Below are 26,673 nucleotides of genomic sequence, written 5' to 3' on the forward strand. Positions count from 1 at the left end.
CTTTCCTTCTAAGAAGTCACCTTCAGGCTCCCAAAGCTTTCCTGGAGTGTGAATGCAAGGAGAAACAAATAGCAACAATCCTGTATCAGTTACTTTTTCCTGCATCATCTTATTTAATTTTTATAGGAATCCAATGATTCTCATAAAACAATAGTCCAATGAGTCCAGCCTCATAATCCAATGAGGTTAATAATTAACCTCAGTTTACAGATGAAGGAGTTTGTCCAAGATCACAGAGTTATGAAATAGTGAAATCCTTCAAGCCTGACCTTTTTAACCACGGAGCCCTTGCTCTCCCACTACATCTTCACTCTGTTCTTTTTCCCTCTGGGGAAGGAAGTAAAACTCATGAATCTAATTCACTTATGCACACTCTGGTATTAGAGACTCAATTTCCTTTCTCTTGTTGTGTGTATTTGTGTTTTGAAGGAGGTGAGAAACAGAGAAGGTAATTATTTACTGAAAGACATGAATTGTAGGCACTGTTGTGATTGGGTGGGGTGGGAGGCATTCTGCAGATGACGTCGTAGACCTGAGTCCAGGTGTGAAGGGGAGAGGGAGACAGCAGACAGCATTTAGTTTCTAGGGAGACAGCACAGGAAACTAACCTTTCTTTCCCCTTCAACTTTTTAATACAAATAATTAAAGATCCTCATAGTCCATTAACTGGCCAGGAGAGCAGATGGTAGAGGTGAGAAGTTTCAGCATCCTGAGAACACCTGAGCAGCCTCCCTGTCCCAACAGAATTGTCTATATTCAAGCCAAGAGAGGAAAGATGTGGAACTGCTGTTGCCAAGGGGGAAAGTGCAGGTCTTCAATACCACCTTGATGTTTTATGTTTACAAAATTTGGCTCAGCTGGGCGCGGTGGCTCGTGCCTGTAATCCCAGAACTTTGGGAGGCTGAAGCAGGTGGATCACGATGTGGTCAAGAGTTCCAGACCAGCCTGGCCAATATGGTGAAACTCTGTCTCTACTAAAAATACAAAAATTAGCTGGGCATGGTGGTAGGCGCCTGTAGTCCCAGCTGCTTGGGAGGCTGAGGCAGGAGAATTGCTTGAACCCTGGAGGTGGAGATTGCAGTGAGCCGAGATCATGCCACTGCACTCCAGCCTGGGCAACAGAATGAGACTCTATCTCAAAAAAAAAAAAAAAAAAATTGACTCACACATAATGCAACACCTGTCTGCATACTTTTGCCAGTCACTCCATAATTTAAAATGTACTTCTTCATAGGAAGCATCAAATTAGATAATTTCATCCTCACAGCAATTTTAGGAGGCAACACTCACATATGATCCAGGTAAAAAAAATGGTGACCCACATCCCTGACATGAAGCCCAGGGCATTTCTTAGACTTCCTGTTTTTGAGAAGGAAATCTAAGACAAACCTCCCAGACTTTGAAGGATAGGTGTTCCTATCTAAAATGCAACTGTGATTATCTGTGAAATCTGCAGATCTTGTCTGCTCTTTCTTGTCTGCAAAAGATCAGATGAATGCTCTGGAGATGTGTGTGGTTGTCTAGCATGAGCATGTGCATGTGCATTTGTACATGTGTGTGTGCATGCATATGTGTGTGTGTTTTTGTGTAAGAGACAGAGAAAGAAAAATGAATATAAAATTTACAGAATCAAATATCAGTTTTCAAAGCTTCAGGATCCAATTGTGTGTATAGGATTATCTGCCCTGTTTAGGAAAGTGTTTTCTGGAGTGGAGCTCCAACTCCGTGATGAATGTGCCAAACTAGGGGTTCCTTCTCAGAGAGTCATCACATCCTTAGTATGCCATGGCTTGAAGAAATCCCACAATGAGTAAATATTAGGTCTTGTCTGATGTTATAGATCCCAAGCTTACTTAACTATGGATTCTGTTTTTTGAGTCTATCACTCATTCACATACAGTGACAGTACATCTTTTTGAAAATGCCAATTCAAGAGTAATTAGAAAGGTTTAATGTAGAAAACTGGGATTATCAGAAGACCTAGATCTTGCTCTTACTCTATCACTAATAGGCTTTATAATTTTTGATAAATTATTTTTATTTGGTTCTTTTTCAAGTGAGTATTTTTTTCTGCTTTGAAGGGAACATTTCTTTAAGGATATTTATTGTACTTATTTAAAATTGTTGTTCTGTCATGATAATTCCACTTTGCATGGTACATGTTATTCATTATTTATTACATAAATTATTTATATATTACATGTTGTTGATTATTTCTTAGTGGTTGTACTTTTCAGGTATGTAATTATTTTGGCCTGTGATATACATCCTCCTGGAGAAGATAATTTGTATTGGGTTAAGGCGAAATGGCAGAGCCTGGTTTTTGTACCTTCTGGTGTGAGCTTAAGAAAGAGGTGGGGATGAGACCATGTTCTTCTTTAACAGTGGATCCCAACCTTTCCTCCCTGTGTGTCCCAGGACATTTGTGTACTCACTGCTCAATCGAGGGAGGCCTTATCCAGCTATACTCATTCTCAGAGGCATTGCCTTCTGCACTGGAAATGGAGTCCTTCAAGGCTACTATCTGATTTATTGTGCTGAATACCCTGATGGGTGGTACACAGACATACGGTTTAGCTTGGGTAAGTGAATCTGGCCACTTCTCACCTACTTCCCAGCTAACAACCCTTCCCACAATCTACATCGCCATGGCCTCTCCTTACTGCAATGACCTAGTAATGATCCCATCTTCCCCTCCCTCGCCTCTACCCTGGTCTTTTCTCTATATGGTAGCCAGAGAGATTGTTTAAACACATATCATGCCATTTCCCATTGCAAAACTCTCCAGTAGATTTCCTTTACTCTCAAAATAAAATACAAATTCCTTCCCACTGCCTTTAAATCCTAAATATTCTTGGTCTTTACAATTTCCCAACCTCTTTTCCTGGCTCCCTGCACCTCCTTTTCTGTGCTCCAGTGCCAGTGGCCTTCCTGCTGTGCCACAAGCTGTCAAGCTTGTCCAGCCCCAGTGTTTTTGTATAGGACTGTTCCCTCTGCCTAGTACAGGGGTGTTCAGTCTTTTGGCTTCCCTGGACTATGTTGGAAATAGAAGAATTGCCTTGGGCTACACATATAATTCACTAACACCAATGATAGCTGATGAGCTAAAAAAAATTTCACAATGTTTTAAGGAAGTGTACGAATTTGTGTCGGGCCACATCCAAAACTGTCCTGGGCTGCATGTGGCCCACAGGCTGCGGGTTGGACAAGCTTGGCCTAGAAGGCTTTGCCCCCATGTATTCATGGGGGTTGGTTCCTCACTTTATTTAGTTCCCCACCAATTTGCACCTCCTCAAAGGGACTTTCCCTGACCACCCTATCTAAAATAGTTGAAGACACTGCTCTGTGTGCTGTCCCCCTTCCCTCCCCGCTCCCCTACCATACCCCGCCCCAGATACCCTTTCTTCCAGGCTAATGATCTTTTGACTAGACAAGGTGGAAAATCCTTGTTTTATATTGAATCAAATAAGGTGAGAATAGACTTGATTGTTTTAACTAAACTGTTCTTGCTTTTTGCCTGACATATTTTGAAAAGCACCAGTGTGCTTTGCTGACAGGTTGGGTTGGGCCTCTTTGTGGGACGGTGAGTGTTTCTGGGCTGTAATAATGCCTTTTGGGATGCAGGATCTAGCATCCCTGATCCTGGCTGTCCTCACCTCAGAACAGGGCCCTTTCTGCACCAGTGGATAGTGCACGTGGAGACACCTCCAGGAGATGTGGCCAAGTAAAATAAATAAAAATGTGAACAGTGTGTGTAGCATGCTACTTTTAATGTCAGAATGTGTGTGTGTGTGAGAACTGGCAGTGATGGAAGTCAGTTTGTTAGTGGCCACGCCTCCAAACTAGCTCACGTTATTTCATGAGAGTGGGTGTTTCAGTCAGGAATGCGTTCAGAAAACCATATAATAGTGACTGGAATAATTCAGAATTCATAGTTCTTACATAACAACAAGTGTCGAAGTTGGTGGCTTCTGCATTCCTGTGGTTGCTTACCGACACCATTAATAACTCAGGCACTTTCTGTCTCCCCTATTCTTAGCATGTTTACCTGTGGTCCTCTTATTCATCACTTCACAGTTGCAAGATGTTGACTGTAGCTCAAGGCATTACATCTGGCAATCAAGACAGGAAGAAAGAGGAAGTAGGGGCACCGGTCTTGCCTGCACCTTTTATCAGAAAAGCAAACGATTTCCAAGAAGTCCCCCCACCAAGACTTCACTTTACATCTTATTGGTGGAACTAGCTCATGTGACCCCCTTTCTCAGTCCAACCTCTGTAGTGGGGGATGGCAAAAGAAAAGGGGCTGGAATCAGCTGTTGAGATATGCAACCTCGATTTGACTGTTTGTGAATGAGCTAAAGGCTTGCAATTATGATCCATTCATTTATTTGTTTATCTATTTAAATACTGGACAATGGTGCTGCCTCCTGCTCTCCTCTCTTTTCTAATCTGTCTCCATCGGTGGTGCCACTGTGTATTTTCAGCCTGAGTCTAGGAAACAGCACACCCAGTGCTCCCCATTCAGGACCAGGACTCATTGCCCTCCCCGCTTTCTGCCATATCTTAGGACCATTCTTAGATTTAGAAATTAAATGCCCTTTCCTTCATTTTTGGAATTAAATGACCCTCCTTTCATTTTAGCTTAGTTTGTGAAAAAAGCACCACAATCTGGACACATTTTAAAAAAAATTTCTCCTTTCTCTCTTCTTTGTCAAGGTGTCTTCTTATTTATTTTGGGAATGGGAATCAACATTCATAGTGACTATATATTGCGCCAGCTCAGGAAGCCTGGAGAAATCAGCTACAGGATTCCACAAGGTAATGTCTCCCCTGCCCCCAGACTCTCACTCTTCCCTGGAGCCTGTCCCAGGGATGATGCTATGGTAGCAGATGGAGAGGGGACAGTGAGGGCACGAATGATACGATACCTCTCAGCTTGCTCTTGACTTCCCCTGCAAACCCAGTCCCATCACAGTATATCTGCATTTCTAAGCTGAACCCAGAAGCTCCAGAGAGCTACCAGAGCCCTCAGGAAGGTGTGAGACCACAATACCCGGAAGGTGGGAGAGAGTGGGAGATTTGAGTAGGGTTGGAATCGGCTACCTACAACCTCATTGCAGTAGGTAAGATTGTCATGTACAGAGGGCTGATCCTTTCTAGGTTGCAAATGATGCTGAATGCTTGGCCAATAAATGTGTCCCCTCCAATTGATCTAGACTTATCTTGTGAGTAGTAAGGCTAGAACTTGTGTATTTCCTGCCGTTTGTATATACTTTTAAAAGTGTAGAGAACTATATTTACTTAATCAAAACTTAGGATGCGAGGTCTTACAAGCACAAGTGCATTTTTGGAGATAAAGGTGAGCACATTTGTAATCCTAACTGTTCCAAAGAAACCAGGGTATGAGATTGACAAATATACGCAGATGCGAGTGAATCAGTCCAAGTCATCCTTCAATAGATTTAGATGGGTATTTGTGTAGGTCCTTGGCTTCCACCGTTTTTGATGTAAATACAACCCTTTATTTACATCAAAAAATTTCCTCAGTTATGACATGATGTTAGTGCACATTAATAGTCATTGATTAAGAAGTTAATGACAAAGTTACTATGAATTCAGTAACATATTCAAATGAATTTGAATGTTGTCAATATCCTAACAGTATCTACATCAAACAAAAATAATTTAGGAGGTTAAGATGTGCCATTTACTGTATTCATAGACAATTTATAGGCCCTTTGCATTAGATCCATGGTTCCTCCCAGGGCCTAGAGAATCACAGGTTGGGAACCACTGATGCAGTCTCATCTTCAAGAAAGATTCAACTCTAAGGGGCTTTGATTTTAAAAACATTTACTCCATAACTAGATAAATAAAGAAGAGCAGAGAAAGTGCTTAAAAACCAGTTGCCAAGATTAGTTTCCAACTTTTGAATTATAATAGAGAATGATTTAATACAAAATATTTTTATGTAACTATAGAAAGAACAAAATTGTTTCGGTTGAAACATCCCCAGTTTAATGTGGGTAATAAAATTTGAGTGTGGATATATTTAATATCATTAGAAATATGCTGATTTCTAGATACAGTCCTGAGAGAAGAAATACCTGGTTGGATAGAAAATGAAACATTTAAAATCTGGAAGCTGACTTCACCAGCCTCCAGCAGGACAAATACCTGCAGCTCCTACTCTCTACTTTAAACATGAACAGAGGAGAGTGCTTTGCAGAAGGGTGGGGAGGGGCAAATCCCATAAGAGAATCTAAATTCCTTCTCCTGTGAGTTCAGATTTTTATTATTTTAATATAGTGTGCAGTTTCACCTTTTGGGACTGTGAATGTGAAAGTGTATGTGTCCAGGAAAGGAGTGGGGCGGTAAGAGGTGACCCAAAAACCTTCCTTAACAGAACGAAACAAAAACCAGACCTCCTGCACCTCTCCCTTGTCCTACCCAAAGCTAGTGGTCCAGCAGTTGTTAGAGATTTGGATAGAGCCCGTTAAGCAGTTGAGGCCACTCTTCGCAACTCCAGAATGTTCTCCAGGCAACAGGCTGTTGTTGCTTTGTTTCCCCTTCTCTCCAAGAGGATTCCACCAAACTCCTACGACTATGGAGGGAGCCTCCAGCCCCACATTTGTTCTTGCTGCCTTTGTGTATTTTGGAACAACACAGATGGGTTTAATGTCACAATGATTCAGTTGCAATGATTGACCTTCCGATTCTTCTGCACGCAGGTGGCTTGTTTACGTATGTTTCTGGAGCCAATTTCCTCGGTGAGATCATTGAATGGATCGGCTATGCCCTGGCCACTTGGTCCCTCCCAGCACTTGCCTTTGCATTTTTCTCACTTTGTTTCCTTGGGCTGCGAGCTTTTCACCACCATAGGTAAAATTTTCAATAAAAGCGGCAGCATTCACATAGCTTTCTTCTTCTCCAAACAGGCTTTTAACCCACAGAGGAAGATTTAGAAACCGAAGATATTTAATTTTTTAAGGGAAGGTTGATACAATAATCTGGGTTAGCATATTCTGACTTACTGGGCTTGTATTGAAGTTGGAAGTTAGCTGAATGAGAGTAGCAGTAATAAAACTTTTTCTAAGAACAAACATAAGTCCATGTAAACAGAGACAACTGAGGTGACAGCCGGGAAGGTCCTGTGCCTGTCTTGTTGAAGAAGGCTGTCCAGCGAGAAGTGCCTTGCACCTTCATGAGTTAGCTGACCCAGGCTCTGTGCCCACCAGGCAGGCTTCCTTGGAGATGGTTAGATAAAGCCTGAAGAAGCGGAAGAAGCTGCTTCCATTTCCATGCTTCAGTTTCATCCCCTCCCACCACATTTCTGGAAGTGTGCTCCATAATTGGGACCATGGCCAGCACTTTCCAAAGCTCCATAGATAGTTATTTATTTATTTATTTATTTATTTATTTATTTATTTATTTATTTATTTTTGAGTCGGAGTCTCACTCCGTTGCCCAGGCTGAAGTGCAATGGGGCGATCTTGCCTCACTGCAGCCTCCACCTCCCAGGTTCAAGTGATTCTCCCACCTCAGCCTTCCAAATGGCTGAGACTACAGGCCCATCACCATGCCCAGCTAACTTTTTGCATTTTTAGTAGAGACAGGTTTTACCATGTTGGCCAGGCTGTCCTTGAACTCCTGCCTTCAAGTGATCTGCCTGCCTCGGCCTCCCAAAGTGCTGGGATTACAGGCATGAGCCACCGCGCCTGGCCTCCACAGATGTTCTGAGGCACAGCAGGCTAGAGAGCCACTGGGAAAAAGTACTATCTTGGTGACTATGTGGCTGCTATTTTTGGCTACAAGATTTGGTGCTAACAGTTCAGGTAATCACAGAGCCCTGGAACTCCAGAAGGACTTTTTCCCCTGGAATCTCTGCAATGCCAGGGTTTATTTTGGTACTGCCTTCCTTCCCTGACACCCACCCTCTATAAATCATAACCAAGGCCAACCCTGGATTCCGGGGAAGGTAGGACAAGAAATCGCATGCATGGGGCAATCTTAGGACTGTCCTATCTGCTGGGAAATGCCAGGAATTGCAGGTGTTTCAGAACCCTCCCTCTGAAGGTCTGACCTAAAGCTTCACTAACCCACTAACATGGGGTGGAGTGGGGACAAAAGAATTAACTAAAAGTATTGCTGGAAGTGAAAGGTAATATATTAGGTTGTTATCAGGCTTTAACTTGCCAAGTGTAAATTTCAGATCCTTTCCCTAAAATGGCTTTTGTGGAAAGAGAAAGCCTATAATTACTGGAGACTATGGATACTCAAACAGGGAATGAGTGGTCTTGGAACCAGGACCCTGGGGTTATGACTCAATGCCTAGTTTTGAAGATTTAACTAAGAATGAGTTCCTTTTTTTCTGAGTAGAATTGTTTGAGGATAACAGTTCTGAAATGAATGAAGCAACAGCTCGTGACCTATTCCTACCGCCTCCTAGGCTCTGTGAGGAGGGGTGGCAGAGGGTTCCTAGCCCATAAAGGAGTCATAACAGCTCTTAACATTTCAGGCGGGGTCTGCTGCCCACCAGAGGCAGAGCGGGAATGGGAGAAGAGAAGGCATCACTCAGCACTTGGAGGGTCCCTGGGAAGCATGGACTCTACTGTGCTTGGTTAGGGGAGGGATGGTAATTCCACCAGACGTTTCCAGCTGCTGCAACAACAAAACCCAAATTGAGGCCTCATCCTGTGATGTTAGACCTCCCAGAGAAGGGCCAGAAGGCATAGTTTTTAATAGGCTAACAGGACTTTGTGAAGGCTTCTATAAAACAAAGCCAGGCACTCACAGCAGAGGCAGCACGGGCGGAGGCAGCCCACCAGACTTCTCAAATCACAGTACCGAAAACCAGCCACCTTTTGTAACTTATTATTTGCCCCCTAATTCAAACTAAGGTACTTTAATACAGTGTATCATCTTGATTATGCCTTGAGGGCTGCCAGCGTCAACTAGTTAGGAGGACAGCCTGGCGACTTAAGCAGACAGGATTCTTATAAGATGCATTCGTCTCCTGTGGCTGCTGCAATACATTACCACAAACTGGGTGGCTTAAAACAACACAGATTTGTCCTTTCATAGTTCTGGAGGCTAGAAATTTGAAATCGAGGCGTAGGCAGGGCCAGGCCCCGGTGACAACTCTAGGGAAGAATTCTTCCTTGCCTCTTTTTAGCTTCTAATGGCGGCTGGTAACCCTTGGTGTTCCGTGGCTTGTAGCTGCATCACTCTGATCTCTGCCTCCGTCTTCACATGGCTTTCTCTCCTGTGTGTCTCTGTCTCTGTCTCTTTGTCTCTTCTCCTCTTCTTTTTAGGACACAGTCATGTTGGATTAAGGGCACACCCTGCTCCAGTATGACCTTATCTTAATTTTATCTGCAATGGTCCTAGTTCCAGAAAAAAAAAAAATTACCCTCTCAGGTACTGGGGGTTAGGACTTCAACATATCTTTTGACAAGACAAAATTCAACCCATGATACATGATGATATTTTGCTTGCATTCCCAGGCCTCGTGAAAGGATATTTTCCTGGGAACATTGTTGGTTCTCTTTGCCCATAGTCTTTGGTTCCCTGTATTTTCCAGCTGAATCCAAACAAGTACTTCCTTCTGGATACTACATTTTTTTTTTCTGGTAGGATATACGTAACAAAAATTTTACCACTTTAGCCATTTTTAATTGTAAAATTCAGTGGCATTAGGTACATTCATAATATTGCACAGCCATCACCACTACCCTCTGCCTATTACTTTTCATTTCCCAGCAAAAGAAGCTTCAACATTTACAAGAAATAGGCTGTGGGAAGGAGAAATAAGATCATAAATGACCATCGAAATAGTCAGGCCCAAAATAACTGTAGGTTGACTTGTAACAAAGATTTGGTAAGAGCAAACCTCAGCTGTCAGCCACTGCTCCATTATATTTACAATTATTCCTTTCTTGTCTTTTAGGTTCTACCTCAAGATGTTTGAGGACTACCCCAAATCTCGGAAAGCCCTTATTCCATTCATCTTTTAAAGAAACCAAATTAAAAAGGAGCAGAGCTCCCACAATGCTGATGAAAACTGTCAAGCTGCTGAAACTGTAATTTTCATGATATAATAGTCCTTCATATATATATATATGTATGTGTATATATATAATAGTAGGTCTCCTGGCGTTCTGCCAGCTGGCCTGGGGATTCTGAGTGGTGTCTGCTTAGAGTTTACTCCTGCCCTTCCAGGGACCCCTATCCTGATCTCCAACTAAAGCTTCAAAAAGCCACTTTTCCAAATGGCGACGGTTGCTTCTTAGCTATTGCTCTGAGAAAGTACAAACTTCTCTTATGTCTTTCACTGGACAATCCAAGTACATGTGGCTTCATACCCATTCCCAGTCAATGCAGGACAACTCTGTAATCAAGAATTTTTTGACTTGAAGGCAGTGCTTATAGATCTTATTAAAGGTATGCATTTTGTACATGTAACAGAGTAGCAGAGATTTAAACTCTGAAGCCACAAAGACCCAGAGCAAACCCACTCCCAAATGAAAACCCCAGTCATGACTTCCTTTTTCTTGGTTAATTAGGAAAGATGAGAAATTATTAGGTAGACCTTGAATGCAGGAGCCCTCTCCTCATAGTGCTGAAAAGATACTGATGCATTGATCTCATTTCAAATTTGTGCAGTGTCTTAGTTGATGAGTGCCTCTGTTTTCCAGAAGATTTCACAGTCCCCAGAAAACTGGTATGGCTATTCTTGAAGGCCAGGTTTTAATAACCACAAACAAAAAGACATGACCCTGGATGGCTACTGAGAGAGTAGAGAACAACATGACCCTAGATGGCTACTAAGAGGATAGAGAACAGTTTTACAATAGACATTGCAAACTCTCATGCTTTTGGAAACTAGTGGCAATATCCAAATAATGAGTAGTGTAAAACAAAGAGAATTAATGATGAGGTTACATGCTGCTTGCCTCCACCAGATGTCCACAACAATATGAAGTACAGCAGAAGCCCCAAGCAACTTTCCTTTCCTGGAGCTTCTTCCTTGTAGTTCTCAGGACCCGTTCAAGGAGGTGTCTCCTAGGGGCAGCTTGAATGCCTCCCTCAAACGACCTTCAGGCAGAGACTGAAAATTGCAGGCAGAGGGGCACATCTGGGCAGAAAACCTGTTTTGTTTGGCTCAGACATATAGTTTTTTTTTTTTTTTTTACAAAGTTTCAAAAACTTAAAAATCAGGAGATTCCTTCATAAAACTCTGGCATTCTAGTTTCATTTAAAAAGTTGGAGGATCTGAGCATACAGAGCCCACATTTCCACACCAGAACTGGAACTAAGTAGCTAGTAAGCATTTGAGTTTGCAAACTCTTGTGAAGGAGTGACCCCAGCTTGAGTGCTGCGATATGGACTCTCTAAGGAAGGGGCCAAATGCTTGTAATTGGAATACATGGAAATATTTGTCTTCTCAGGCCTATGTTTGTGGAATGCATTGTCAATATTTAGCAAACTGTTTTGAGAAATGAGCACCAGTGGTACTAAGTACAGAAACTCACTATATAAGTGACATAGGAAACTTGAAAGGTCTGAGGATGATGTAGATTACTGAAAAATACAAATTGCAATCATATAAATAAATGTTTTTGTTGTTCATTAAATACCTTTAAAATCATGGATGTTAAGGAATTTTGTTTGAATTAAAATATCCTGGGACTTCTGGAGCTTTTCACAAGGTATTGGGGTGTGCTTCCCTGTACCCCCTGTCCCCCATTCCCATTCACCCTGTCTGTGGTCTCGTTTCCTTTCTTCTCTCTTCATGAAAGTAGGGGCTGTGTGCTGGAAATAAAGAAGTATGACTTATAGAGCCTCTCAGCCACAATTCAGAACTACAAGGAAGTACAATAAAGGTGCAGGAAAATGTCATGAGGTTAGATGCCACTCCTGGTGCTGAGGAATACACAGGGGGAATGAACACACTTGGTGAAATAAATCTTCAGATGTAGCTTGAGCTCTGTGACATAAAAGACTTCCAGTTGTCTCCATGATGTTGGAGACTGCTTTGCTTAAGTCCTTTATTTTACTACCATGTAAAACATCCAGGCCGGTCCTCAAGATGAAATAAGTACACGATAAATGGCAGTACTCAGTCTCAGGACAAAACTGCCATTTGGCAATTTCATTTTTTGCCACAAGAGGGCGCTTTCTAAAATAGTATTTAGTCCAACCTTGACTTAATTAGGTAATTAACATATTGAGGGGACCCCAGTCCTGTTGCCTGATGGTGGACCTTTCAAATTAGTATGATCGTGGAACTTCTTAATCTGAATATAGGGTAGGGTAGCATGAACTCTATGAAAGCTGAAAACTTCCCTTGATAATTCAGGTATTCTCAGTGTTGTAGGGCCGTTGTGTTCAATGACAGTTTGTTATTGTTTAGGGCTAGGATAAGTATGTGGATTAAATACAGTAAAGGTCTGAACGTGTGCTCATCTCTAAACATATTTCTTCCCACTTTTAAAAATAGAATGCAACAAAATTATAGTTAATTGAGGTTTCCATGGAGTGTTTTTTGGCTAAAATAATCTAACAGTGTCCTAGCTCACAAGATACTCTATCTTGGTCTTGCTGAAACTTTCACGGAAGAGGCGTTTTCCTGCCAGTCTTGAAGAAAATGTTGAGTTTTGTTTGTTTTTCAGAATTTAGACTTAAAGAGCTGAAGCAGACCTCAGACATCAGCTATTCCTACCACTTCATATTATAGGTAGTGACACTGAGAACCACAGAGTTAAAAGGCCTCACAGCTGGTACAGAGCTGGTCAGAGCAGCCATCTCATTTTGTCCGTTTGAGGGTCAGACGTATGTTTTTTCTGCTTAAGGCACAGCCTTTAGGGCTGCCATCTGGATTTCTACAGAACTCATGCATGAGAAAAATAGCCAGAGCTTAAGTGCTGTTGCACAATTCAATTTATACACCTATTGTCCCATGCCTGTTTGTGTGTGAGGCTTCCCTCGCTCTGTGGAAGCATCAGGCTCATGCCCTTTCATAAACCTATTTGACAGAATAGAGAGTTTTCTCTCATTGTTGTAGTCAAGACAACATGTGTGTTCAGCATGGAAAAAGGTTTCAGATCATAAACCCCTTATCCCTAATGCTTACTTTCATAAAGAACAACACTGGCTCCACTGTATTCTAAAAGGAAAAAGGAGCTCTAATGAGAAATACGCAATTAAGCAGCTATTTAGGCGGCTTAGACCCTTTCAGGAACAAATAAATAAATCCGTGGTTTTACAACCCTGAAGTTTGATAATAGCTCTCTTGGATTTTTGTGGTTACCTCATGGCAATCTCACTAAGAAGCAGGGGAGCAAGCTCTTGGCACATGAAGGAGTAGGCTCATGAAGATTCAATTCCTTTCCCGCTTGGCCTTTTGGTTCTCTAATAAGCTGTGAGCTGAGGTCCATGCAGGGAAAACAAGGAGGGTAATGGCAAATGTAAAGTGAATTTTTCTAGAAAAGGATGCTGATTATTTTATAGCATCTACACTATCCTATGATGAAAGAAAGAGGCATAGAGCCAGGTGGCAATGTGAGTTCTTGGGTGATTTAGTAAGCCATCGAGTGGATTTAATTTCTAAGTAAGAGATTTGTTCATTCTTTGTACAAGTCCATGGAGTTGTGATCTTAAAAAGTTCTGTGTTATTTGCATTGTGCCTCATTTCTCCCCATCAACCTTAGCTTGAGATTTGGATGAATAAAATAAATAATTGGAGAAGGTTAAAGTATGCACCAAGCTGTGTTAGTTTCTTTAGTCCTGTCTTTTTGGGTTGAGGGTTTGGTTTTGCTCAATGCAGTCACAATCTAGGTTCTTTATTGGAGGGACAGTGAATATCCCTTCCCACATGGCAAGCTGGCTGGGAGGAGGAGGACAACAGAGAAAGTGGAGGAAGGAGGGGAGTAATGAGCGAGGGTCCAAGGGAGGGTTGGCAATGGAAGGCCCTTGGGAGAGAGGGGCCTCCCACTGACAGTGGGCTTCCTCCCTTTCCTGTATCCAGACTGCACAAGCCTGGTCCCTTCTTTATCCTCCCAGGAAAAGACGTCCCTCTGAGAGAGAGAATAAACACTTGTTAGAGCTCCATTTCATAAGAGAAGAAGCTGACTTTTAAAAAACACAAGCCATTTGGCTGTGCTTCACCATAAATAATTGTATTTCTGTCTGCTCACCTCGTAAAGATAGTTTTAGTTCTGTGTAGTGGTGACATTGTGAGAAAGAGGTGAAGTAATTGCTCTTAGAGTGTGTGGCAGCATCCAAGTTGGCTGAGGCCAATGGGGAGATGGGAGCATCCAGAGGAATAAGCAACCGCCAGGGTTCCCCTTTTCAAGGCCTTTGTTTTCCTTTACTCCAGATGCACTCCTCCAAAAAGGATCCTTCCTTAGAGAGAAGCATTTTTACAGTGTTGACTAGAAAGCAATACCATAAAATCAATTAAATTTTGTCAATGTATTAATGCTTTCATTTGTTAGAAGTTGCCTTTCAGATACTATTTCATTAAAATAATTCTTTGTGATGGTTTATAACAGGATAAGCTCTGAACAGATAAGTAAGTGAGGGGAAGTAAAAATAGGAGTAAAAAGTAAAATAAAGCCAGAGATAAAGTTAAAATGCAAAAATGCCCTTGGAAGATCATGTACAGTGGCTAAATCTAAACATAAATTGTGTCCTGAGTCTCCAAATACAGAAGGAAATTACCAGTTGCTAAATCCACAACATTCATAAAAGAAAAACAACTTGACCAGGGAAACACAACTATTACTGGTACTGAGACTCAAGATAAATTTCTACACTGTGTGATGTGGGGAACTATGTTCATGAGAGCATCTTTACAATAAATGCAGGGGTCACTTTGTGCAGCTTCTTATAATGTCTTTCCACAAGGACAACATTCTAATGCCGCAGCTCAATTCTTTAGAAGCAAAGGGAATGAGGAGATTTTTTTCCACTTAGGATGTAGAAAGCCACCAGATAACCATTCCTACTCTAAAAATGAGAAAAAACCAGATAGTATGTAAGATTATAACTTTTTGAGCCTTTTAATGAACTGAGATAGGAGAGCAACCAGAAGAAATGAATTTCAAAGGAAACACACAAACGGTTTCACTTTCAGCGGAGTATGGGAGGAAGAGGTAATGGCCATAAGAGTGAGAAAGAAGAAAACAACAGAAATTTCAATGAATTATTGATAGCTGAGTGGAACCTAGCATGAGTTTAGAATCCCTGGGAGACTCAGACACTTGGCTGACCAAGTATCCAGATCTGCCCCAGGATGAGGAGTTTCCTGGGACACAGGACTTTCTGTGCTCAAACTGGAAAAGTCCTAGGCAGACTGGGATGACCTGGTCACCTTAGTCTGGTTGCCGGGTCTTTTACCCAGACCTCCACCTGGAGCTTATGAGGTGGGTTGGGGACAGGGAAGGAGATCTGAGAGGGCCCTTCTTTGGTGGTGCATAGTCACAAAAGCCCACTGTATTAGTTTGTTTTCATGCTGCTGATAAAGACATACCCGAAACTGGGAACAAAAAGAGGTTTAATTGGACTTACAGTTCCACATGGCTGGGGAGGCCTCAGAATCATGGCTGTGGCAAGAGAAAAATGACAAAAAAGCAAAAGCAGAAACCCCTGATAAACCCATCAGATCTCGTAAGACTTATTCACTATCACGAGAATAGCATGGGAAAGACTGGCCCCCATGATTCAATTACCTGCCCCTGGGTCCCTCCCACGACGTGGGAATTCTGGGAGATACAATTCAAGTTGAGATTTCGGTGGGGACACAGCCAAACCATATCATCCCACCCCTGGCCCCTCCAAATCTCATGTCCTCACATTTCAAAGCCAATCATACCTTCCCAACAGTCCCCCAAAGTGTTAATTCATTTCATCATTAACCCAAAGTCCACAGTCCAAAGACTCATTTGAGACAAAGCAAGTCCCTTCCACCTGTGAGCCTGTAAAATCAAAAGAAAGCTAGTTACTTCCTAGGTACAATGTGGGTACAGGTATTGGGTAAATACAGCCATTCCGAATGGGAGAAATTGGCCAAAACAAAGGGGTTATGGGGCCCATGCAAGTCCAGAATCCAGCGGGTCAGTCAAATTTTAAAGCTCCAAAATGATCTCTGTTGACTCCAGGTCTTGCATCCACGTAATGCTGATGCAAGAGGTGGGTTCCCATGGTCTTGCGCAGCTGCACCCCTGTGGCTTTGCGGGCTACAGCCTCCCTTCCAGCTGACTTCACGAGCTGGTGTTGAGTGTCTGTGGCTTTTCCAGGCACATGGTGCAAGCTGTTGGTGGATCTAAAATTCTAGGGTCTGGAGAATAGTGGCCCTCTTCTCACAGCTCCACTAGGCAGTGCCCCAGTAGGGACTCTGTGTGGGGCTTTGACCCCACATTTCCCATCCATGCTGCCCTATCAGAGGTTCCTGATAGGAACCTTGCCTGGGCATCCAGGTGTTTCCATACATCTTCTGAAATCTATGCAGAGGTTCCCAAACCTCAGTTCTTGGCTTCTGTGTACCTGCAGGCTCAACATCACGTGGAAGCTGCCAAGGCTTGGAGTTTTTACCCTCTGAAGCCACATTCTGAGCTGTACATTGGCCCCTTTCAGCCATGGCTGGAGCGGCTGGAACACAGGGCACCAAGTCCCTAGGCTGCACACAGGGTGGGGACCCCGGGCCCAGCCCATGAAGCCACTTTTTCCTCCTGGGCCTCCAGGCCTGTGATGGGAGGAGCTGCCATGAAGGTCTGTGACATGGCCTAGAGACATTTTCCCCATGGTCTTGGGGATTAACATTAGGCTCCTTGCTATTTATGAAAATTTCTGCAGCTGGCTTGAATATCTCCCCAGAAAATGGGTTTTTCTTTTCTATCACATTGTCAGGCTGCAAATTTTCTAAACTTTTATGCTCTGCTTCCTTTGTAAAATTGAATGCCTTTAATAGTACCCAAGTCACCTCTTGAATGCCTTGTTGCTTAGAAATTTCTTCCACCAGATATCCTAAATCATCTTTCTCAAGTTCAAAGTTCCACAGATCTCTAGGGCAGGGGCAAAATGCCTCCAGTCTCTTTGCTAAAACATAACAAGAGTCACCTTTAGTCTAGTTCCCAACAAGTTCCTCATGTCCATCTGAGACCACCCCAGCCTGGACCTTATTGTCCATATTGCTATCAGCATTTTGGGCAAAGCCATTCAACAAATTTCTAGGAAGTTCCAAACTTTCCCACATTTTCCTGTCTTCTTCTGAGCCCTCCAAACTGTTCCAACCTCTGCCTGTTACCCAGTTCCAATTCCACATTTTTGGGTATCTTTTCAGCAATGCTCCACTCTACTGCTACCAATTTACTGTATTAGTTCATTTTCATGCTGCTGATAAAGACATACCTGAAACTGGGAACAAAAAGAGGTTTAATTGGACTTACAGTTATACATGGCTGGGGAGGCCTCAGAATCATGGTGGGAGGTGAAAGGCATTTCTTACATGGCGGTGGCAAGAGAAAAATGAGAATTATTCACTATCACGAGAATAGCACGGGAAAGACTGGACCCCATGATTCAATTACCTCCCCCTGGGTCCCTCCCACAGCATGTGGGAATTCTGAAAGCTACAATTCAAGTTGAGATTTGGGCGGGGACACAGCCAAACTATATCACCCACCCTCTTCCAGGCCTTTCTGTTATAGAAAGCAAAAGCTGCAAGCCTCTGGGTGAGGGATACGAAACCCTCCTTCTCTAAGACCCAGGGAAAGGTCCACTGACTCTAGGGGAGGGGATAAAGCAAAAAGAACCAGAAAAGAGGGCATTCAGGAAACTGCCCCATCCCCTGCTATACTGTCACTGAGAAAGGGGTAGAAGCAAAAACTATTTCTTCTAAGGGGTTGGGTGGGGAGAAGGCAGCAAATCCACCAACTCCCACCAGGAGCCTTGTGCCAAGTAGCAAGCATTAGCAGGCTACTGCATGGACATTGGGAAATGGCCCCAGTCTCAGGAAATGTTACACTGATGCTGATGGAGGGGTAGATGCAGAAGCTGTCTGTCCTCAAGGAGGGGACAGGAAATCCAATCAGGACAGAAGCCTGCAGAGCTACAAAGAAGAGGTCTGCATCACTACAGGTCCCTCCTAAGACTCCCCCACAGTCCAGCATTTGGCTGCAGAGTGTGGGATATGGCGCAGGAATGCTGAGAATTCCACACCATAGTGGCCCGGCCCCTTAGGACTCACCTAAGACTGAGGCTGGAGTAGGGGTGCCTAGGAACTATCCTAAGTCCAGCATACACCTCACACCCAATAATGAGCAAGAGCAAAGAAGAAAAGAAGGGAAATTTCAACAAATTATCGATAGTTGAGTGGGGCCTAGCATGAGTGTTTAGAATCCCTGGGAGCCTCAGATACTCCGTTGACCAAGCATCCTGTTCTGCCCCAGACTGAGGGGTTTGCTGGGACATAGGACTTTCCACGCTTAAACTGGAAAAGTCCCCCGCAGACCGGGATGAGTTGGTCTCTACTGCTGGGGAGCACACAGAGAGAACCACCCATGTGGCACAGGCATGCTGAGAGCTGAGAGTAGAGAAGAAACAAGGAATAGCCCCTCTGGCCCTCCAGGCCTCACAGTAAGCACAAGGCAGCAGCAGCTTATCATGGAAAGAATCTGAAGAGTGTGGTGCATTACAAATTAATTCAATAAAACAAACCCCAAATCTAGCCTGTTCTCCCAACCCCCAACTTATGATCTGGTAGAAAAGGTAAGCTTAATTCTGGGTATAAATACTATTTACCTCAGTCTCTACTGTTCCTTTATGTTTGGCATTGAATAAAAAGTATGAACACACATACACATACATAAAACAAGGCAAAAAACAAAAAGATAATCCACTGTGAAGAGATAAAGCAGTCAACAGCATGAGACAAAGAAGTGTTCCAGATATTAGAACTATCAGCTACAGACATTAAACTAATTATCATTAATGTATAGAAAGATCTAGAGGAAAAGGTGGGCAACATGCATGAGCAGATGAAGAATGTCAGCAGAAAGACAAAAACTAAACAAATTCCAAGGGAAATGCTGACAAATCTCCCCACAATATCAAGAGATAAAGAATTAAAGGGCCGGGCACGGTGGCTCACGCCTGTAATCCCAGCACTTTGGGAGGCCGAGGGGGGCAGATCACGAGGTCAGGAGATCGAGACCATCCTGGCTAAAACGGTGAAACCCCGTCTCTACTAAAAATACAAAAAATTAGCCGGGCGTAGTGGCGGGCGCCTGTAGTCCCAGCTACTTGGGAGGCTGAGGCAGGAGAATGGCGTGAACCCGGGAGGTGGAGCTTGCAGTGAGCAGAGATCCCGCCACTGCACTCCGGCCTGGGAGACAGAGCAAGACTCCGTCTCAAAAAAAAAAAAAAAAAAAAAAAAAAGAATTAATGGGCTTGGCAGCCTGGGTACAGTAAAAAATCAGTAAACTTGAAGACAGATCAATAGATTTATCCAAACTGAAACAAAAAGAGAAAAAAATACGTGTAATTAGAGTCCCATAAGGGTGGGGTGGGGGAGAATGGGGAGGGGAGAGAGAGAGAGAGAGAGAGAGAGAGAGAGAGAAATTGAGACAGAAGATTTCTTAAGCAAATGCATAAAGAGGAAGCAGAGAGTTAGTCCTCATCTGGAAAACTGTGAAGTGGGTGAAATCTAATGTGAGCAAACGATTATCCTCTTTCTTCTGGCATCATACTTTCTGGTATGATGAGAAAGTATGATGAAACAGAAGAAAGAGGTTACCTGTTAAAGAATATCCAAACTGTGTTAGCTGTTGACAGCACAAGGTCTGATTATATCCAGGGGATATTTGCATTTCACTGAAGGAACATTTGCATAAAAATGGAAGGTCTTCAAGGTTCACATTAATGAAGTTATGGTGAAATATCACACCCTCTGCCCAGCTAATGGGACTAATTTGAGGTCCAGACCTTATCTAAGACCACTCATAAACATCATTCGAAGTGGTACTTACATTAAACCTTCTAGGATGAAGGCTGGACTTTTATACCCATTGTTTCAGTTGTGGCTCAAAGGGGTCCAGCCACAGGGCAGAGAGGGGCTGGAGCTGTGAGCCTGCTTCCTGGGTCAGTAATTTTGTTTCTGTGCTCTATGAGACTGATGCACAAACTTGGAGGCTCAGGACTGTGACAGTCCCCAACACCAGACAGTCTAGCAGAGCACCTAGAGCCACGAACTTTCCCTCCAACAGTTGCCGTATGGTTGTGCTTTTCAAAGTATGGTTTCCGGACCCCTCCATCAGAATTGCCAAGGTGCTCCTATTCTGTCTGATCTACTTTGACATTTAGTCAGGTTCTCACCACACTTTATCCCACCTTTTCAGAGCCACCACTATCTCTCAGAATTGTCATAAAAGTTTCTCAACTGATCTCCCCACTTCCATACTTGCTTCCCCATAGTGTATTCTCAATACAGCAAGCAGTCAGAGTGATACTTTTGTAAGTACGTGTAAACCTTTTCACATCACCTTCAAAACAGTATATGGGCTCCCATCTCACCCAGAGCAAAAGAGTAAGTCTTTGCAGTGGCCTACAAAGCTCTAAAGAACCTGGGCTCCATTATCTTTCTGACTTTATCTCCTGTTGCTCTCCATGTGGCCCACTGTCCACTACCATGCTGACTTCCTGGAAGATGCTCAAAACCCCCACAGCCCCAGGATCTTTGCACATGCTCACTCCTCTGCCTGGAACGCTCTTCTTTCAGACACTCACGTGGCTCACCTGTCACTTCCTTCAGATGCCTGCTCAAATACCACCTTTTAAGAAAGGTCTTTCCTGCCCATCCTGTTCAACATAGTGCCCCACTCCTACCCTTGGTACACTTTCTGCCTTATCCCTATAGTGGTTTTCAAAGCACTTACCACCATCTAATACACAAGACAGTTCCTAGTTTATGTGTTCATTCTCTGTCTTTCCCCACTAGACTATAAGCCCCCTGAGGGCAAGGACTTGTGTTCTTTGTCCTCTGCTGTGTCATCAGTATTTGCATGGGTGCCTGGCATAAAATGAGAGCTTAGTAAATATTTATACTATGGGAAGAGCTAGAAGCAAATTTTCCTTTCTCTAAATGTGGGGGTACTTGGAGAGAAAAGGACTCCTAAACATGGCTAAAACATGTACAAGCTTTAATGCTGCTTCCTATCATCCTGAGTCCTGGGAGGAATAAAAGAAAGGATGTCAAGCTGAATGGGATTTTAAAGGCTAGATCTTGCCCTTCTGGGTAATTAATACATGACTCCTGCTCATGATAGAGAAGGTGGTGGTGTTTGCATCAGCCTATGGATCTCCAAGGGGGCTGGGCCTGGTCTCATCCAGTCAAGCATAGAGCAGAGTGTCCAGGCTGGTCCTGGCAGGTGTGGTGGAAGATTGGCAGTGGCCACTGGATGAGGTGCATGTCCTGATGCCTTAGGCAGTCCTGGACAGACGGTCATTTGGCTGCTTCTTTTTGGCATAGGTTGGCCACTTGTCAAGTGTGGCCAGGCCTTCAGACTGGGCTGCTCGGTCATAAGTAATACGCTAACCCGGCCGGGAGCGGTGGCTCACGCCTGTAATCCCAGCACTTTGGGAGGCCGAGAAGGGCGGATCACGAGGTCAGGAGATGGAGACCATCCTGACTAACATGGTGAAACCCCGTCTCTACTAAAGAAATACAAAAAATTAGCCTGGCATGGTGGCGGGCGCCTGTAGTCCCAGCTACTAACGAGGCTAAGGCAGGAGAATGGCGTGAACCCGGGAGGTGGGGCTTGCAGTGAGCCGAGATCGCACCACTGCACTCCAGCCTGGGCGACAAAACAAGACTCTATCTCAAAAAAAAAAAAAAAAAAAAAAAAAGTAATACACTAACCCTTTAAACGCACACACACACACAAACACACACACACAAACAAGCACAGTTCCACATTTCAACTCTCATTCTGGTGCCTAAATTCAACCTGTCCTATGATTATGTTGCATTTTCAGCTTTATATTTAAGGTCTACACAGAATTCCACTACATTAGGAAACAATCTTGTGACAAAACGTCTCATTACAAGTGTCATTTTCTTGAGGAACTCCCATAGAGGGTGATGTGGTTTGGCTCTATGACCCCACCCAAGTCTCATGTCAAATTGTGATCCCCACACATCAGGAAAGAGGCCTGGTGGGAGGTGATTGGATCATGGGGGTGGATTTCCCCCTTGCTGTTCTCATGATAGTGAGTGAGTTCTCATGAGATCTGGTTGTTTGAAGGCGTGTGGCACGTCCCCCTTCACTCTCTCTTGCTTCACCATAATAAGACGTGCTTGCTTCCCTTTCACCTTCCACTATAATTGTAAGTTTCCTGAGGCTTCCCAGGCATGCTTCCCGTTAAGACTGTGGAACTGTGAGTCATTTAAACCTCTTTTCCTCATAAATTACCCAGTCTCAGGTAGTTCTTTATAGCAGTGTGAGAACAGACTATACAGAGGGGATTGTCCATGGATCTTAATTAAGGGAGTGGACCAGATGCTTCTTATGCACATTAAACACTGAGGACAGTGTCATTGGCTTATATCTTGTAAAAGCCAGCTTTCTACCTCTTCTTGCAGTTTGATTCAAAGAAGTCTAAAAGAGTCCTATGACACAAATGTCTTCCTTTCTAGCCACCTGTAGGGTCAAAAATTCCTACCCTGGCACTCTTTGGGAGACAGTGACTTTTACATAAGTTAAAGCACCAGGTGACCTGAAATTGCTCTAAATTAAATGTATCTTGGCAGGGATTAAATGCTTTGGCTGATCCCTTGTCCCAGGGCAGAGAACAAGGTGAGGAAACAGAAGCAGGGGAGAAGGCTGCAGAGGGAAGGGGCTGAGTGGTACTTGGGGTGCCCTCTGGTAGTAGGGACTGCTTAGGTGCACAGATGGGAACATGGCAGGCGGGATTGAGGTTTGAACTCTGGGCACCCCAGAGACTGGGGAGGCCAGGAAGGTTACAAGGAGTAAACTTCAGAGGAGAGATATTTAATTAACTGCAAAGAAGACAACACATCTGATTGTGAACTCCTCATCACTGGAGTGTTCCAGAGAGCCTGGAGGATGACTTGCTGGGGAAGCTCAGGTTGAACAAAGGCCCGAGTTTGGACTTGGGCTCTCTAAGGCTCCTTCTAGATTTATAACTCTAAGTGCCAGGCATTGAATATATCATTCCCGGTTCACCAGTTTGCCTGGGCCAACCTGGCCTGTAGGTTCATGTGGTTTATGGGAATCAATCCAGGTCTGTGTAGAATTTTCTGAGGAATTAATAATTCAGTTGCATTAAGCTCTGAGGCAGAGCCAGTAACATCTGAATATGAGTCAGTAAAAAAATGCAGGACTCAAGAAGTTTAGTTCAAATCGAAGGAAAACTGTATCTCCTGGAGCACTAACTTCCAAATTCTGGGCCACAGCTATTCTAGGAGTCAAGTGTGGTGAACAATCACCTGGGCGACACAAGGAAGCATCTTTGGGGAGAGCTGGCTTTTTGTGGTAGGGGGATGGACAGTGCCTACAGAAGTGAGGTCAATGCTCAAACACTTTATTCACATTCAAGGGAGCAAGTGGGGGAAAAAAGATGAAACTATAATGGCTGGTCAGAAACTCTAGAAGGGTCGTATATCAGTGACTTCATTATGCAAATCACTTCATTAGACAGAAAAAATTTTCTGTTTCATTTACTTTTAGGAGAAAGAAAAACATCATAAGAGAGAAAAATGATATTGGAAATTTCTTTAATCTATTTGATAAGAAGTTATTTATTTACAATAAACTGCATCTATTTCAAGTATACAATACAATGAGTTTGACAGTTGTATACACCCATGTCACAACCACTACAATCAAGATACAGAATATTTCCTTACCTTCAAAAACTTCTTCATACCACAGTCCATTCTCCGCTTCACCCATGGTTATAGACAACCACTGATTTTTTTTCTTCAGTATATATGTCGAGTCTTCAAATAATTCACAGAAAATGAATATTATGGAAAACCTATTATGGATTTAAAATATTTTTTGTGCCAAAATAAACTTGTACTAGGTAGCTATAACATATCTGAACAGGATCTAGTTTGAGGTACTAAGAAGGATAAGAAAGACATCAGTTTGAAAGACCCCCTATCACAGCAACATGAATTCTGCTAAAATTGAAGCAAGAACGAACATCCACTTGACGCTGAAGCTTGGGTGGAAGAAGGGTGAAGTCACTGATGCTTCACAAAATGTTTAAGGAGGCAATGCCCGAAAGAAATCCACAGTTACAAATGAGTAACTCATTTTAAGAAGGGACAAGATGATATTGAAGATGAAGCCTGCAGTAGCAGACCATCACATCAATTTGTCAGGGAAAAAATAATCTTGTTCCACTCTAATAGAAGAGGACCGATGATTAACAGCATGAACAATAGCCAACACCATAGACATTTCAATTGGTTCAGCTTACATATTCTGACTGAAAGATGCCCACATATGCTGGAGCCAAGAGCAGAGCTTTCAATGGACATTTTAAACAATGGGATCAAGATCCTGAAGCATTTCTTTGAAGAATTATAACAGGAGATAAAACATGGCTTTACCAATATGATCCTAAAGACAAAGGAGAAGCAACATAATGGCAGCCAACAGGTGGAAATGGTCCAGTTAAAACAAAATTGGACCAGTCAAGAGCAAAGGTCATGGTAATGGTTTTTTGGGGGATGCTCAAGGCATTTTGCTTGCTGACTTTCCAGAGGGTCAAATAATGGTAACATTTGCTCATTATGAAAATGTTTTGAGAAAGTTAGCCAAAGCTTTGGCATAAGAACACCCAGGAAAGCTTCACCAGAGAGTCCTTCATCATGACAATGCTCTTGCTCATTCTTCTCATCCAACAAGGATAATTTTGAAAGAGTTTTGATGGGAAATTGTTACGCTTACAGTCCTGATTTGGCTCCTGACTTCTTTTTGTTTCCTAATCTTAAAAAAGTCTGTAAAGGATACTCATTTTTCTTCAGCTAACATGTTAAAACAAAACAAAACACAGTATTGACATTGTTTAAATTCCCAGGACTTTCAGTTCTTTAGGGATGAACTAAATGTCTGATACCATCACAAAATATGTGTCATGACTTTGATGGAACTTATGTTGAGAAATAAAGTTCACATTTTGTATTTTATCTTTTCATTCAATTTTGTTCACAAACTTTTCAACTATCTCTTGTATTAGTTTGCATTTTACCTAAATGGAATCTTAAGTATGCACTCTATTATATGTGGATTCCTTCACTCACCATAAAAATTATAAGATTAATTCATGTAATTGATTGTATCAGTAGTTTATTCCGTTTTTCCAAGTAATATTGCATTAAATATCTCAAAGTATACCACATTTTATTTATTCTTTCACATGTTGATGGATACTTGAGTTGTTTCTAGTTTTTGACAATTATAAATAAAGCTTCTATGAATATTTGTGTATATATTTTTAGCAAACATACATTTCATAGATAAATAAATAAATTTCTTGGATAAATACATAGAAGTGAGATTGCTGGATTAGGTATGCATATGTTTCTAAGAAACTGCCAACCAGTTTTTCCAAAGTACCTGCATAATTTTCCATTTCAGTCAACAATGTATGAGAGTTCCAATTGTTTTGCATATTCACAAGCACTTGATATTGCCTTTTTCTTTAGCAACTCTAATAGGTATGTAGTAGTAATTTTTTGTCTTAAATTTGCATTTCCTTAATGAGTAATGATGTTGGGCATCTTCTCATATGCTTATTTGCCATCTACATTTCCTCATTAGTGAAGTGTCTACATCTTTCCTCATTTAAAAAAATTGTGTTGTTTTCTTATTGCTAAGATTTTTTGTTTGTTTGTTTTGACAGGGTCTCAGGCTGGAGTGCAGTGGCACAATCATGGATTACTGCAAACTCAATCTCCTGGGCTCAAGAAATCCTCCCACCTCAGCCTCTTGAGTAGCTGGGACTACAGGTGTTCACCACCACACCTGGCTAATTTTAAACATTTTTGTAGAGACAAGGGTCTCACTATGTTGCCCAGGCTGGTCTTATACTGGGCTCAAGAGATCCTCCCATCTCAACCTCCCAAACTGCTGAGATTAAGGGCCTGAGCCACTGAGCTGAATCTACTGTTGAGTTTTGAGAGCTATTTACATATTTTGAATACAAGTGTTCAGTCAAATGTATCTATTGAAAATATTTTCTACCAGCCTGTGCCTTGTCTTTTCATTCATGTAAGAGTGTTTTTAACAGGTAAAAAATTTTAATTTAAATGGAGTCTAATTTATTAATTTATTTCTTTTATGGATCATACTTCTGGTGTTATAGCTAAATAACTCTTTGCTTAACTCAAGGTTATAAAGATTTTCTTATTTGTTTTCTTTTAGATGCTTTATAGATACACTTTTTTATTTTATTCTATGGTGCATTTTGAGTTAATTTATGTGTAAGATGTAAGATACAGATTGAGGTTAACTTTGTGTTCTTGTATTTTTCCTGATGACTATCCAATTGCTTCAACATCGTTTGTTGAAAAGAGGAACTCTTCTGTATTGGTTTGCTTTTGCACATTTGCCAAAACTCTGTTGACTATATTTGTAG

At 42.4% G+C, this 26,673-nt stretch overlaps 1 protein-coding gene across 1 annotated transcript in view; it reads left to right on the forward strand.

The window, feature by feature from the left end:
* The window catches only part of SRD5A2 (steroid 5 alpha-reductase 2), a 76,188-nt gene extending 50,018 nt beyond the window's left edge, over window positions 1–26,170 (forward strand). The window contains exons 2-6 of the mRNA XM_024242570.2: window positions 2,419–2,582; window positions 4,717–4,818; window positions 6,732–6,882; window positions 9,950–10,082; window positions 25,939–26,170. Coding sequence (XP_024098338.2) covers window positions 2,419–2,582; window positions 4,717–4,818; window positions 6,732–6,882; window positions 9,950–10,016 — 484 coding nt within the window. The 3' untranslated portion in view covers window positions 10,017–10,082; window positions 25,939–26,170. The remainder of the gene's footprint in view (window positions 1–2,418; window positions 2,583–4,716; window positions 4,819–6,731; window positions 6,883–9,949; window positions 10,083–25,938) is intronic.
* The last annotated feature ends 503 nt before the right edge of the window (window positions 26,171–26,673 follow it).

The sequence above is a fragment of the Pongo abelii genome, chromosome 12 (genome assembly GCF_028885655.2).
Source record: "Pongo abelii isolate AG06213 chromosome 12, NHGRI_mPonAbe1-v2.0_pri, whole genome shotgun sequence".
NCBI classification, from domain to species: domain Eukaryota; kingdom Metazoa; phylum Chordata; class Mammalia; order Primates; family Hominidae; genus Pongo; species Pongo abelii.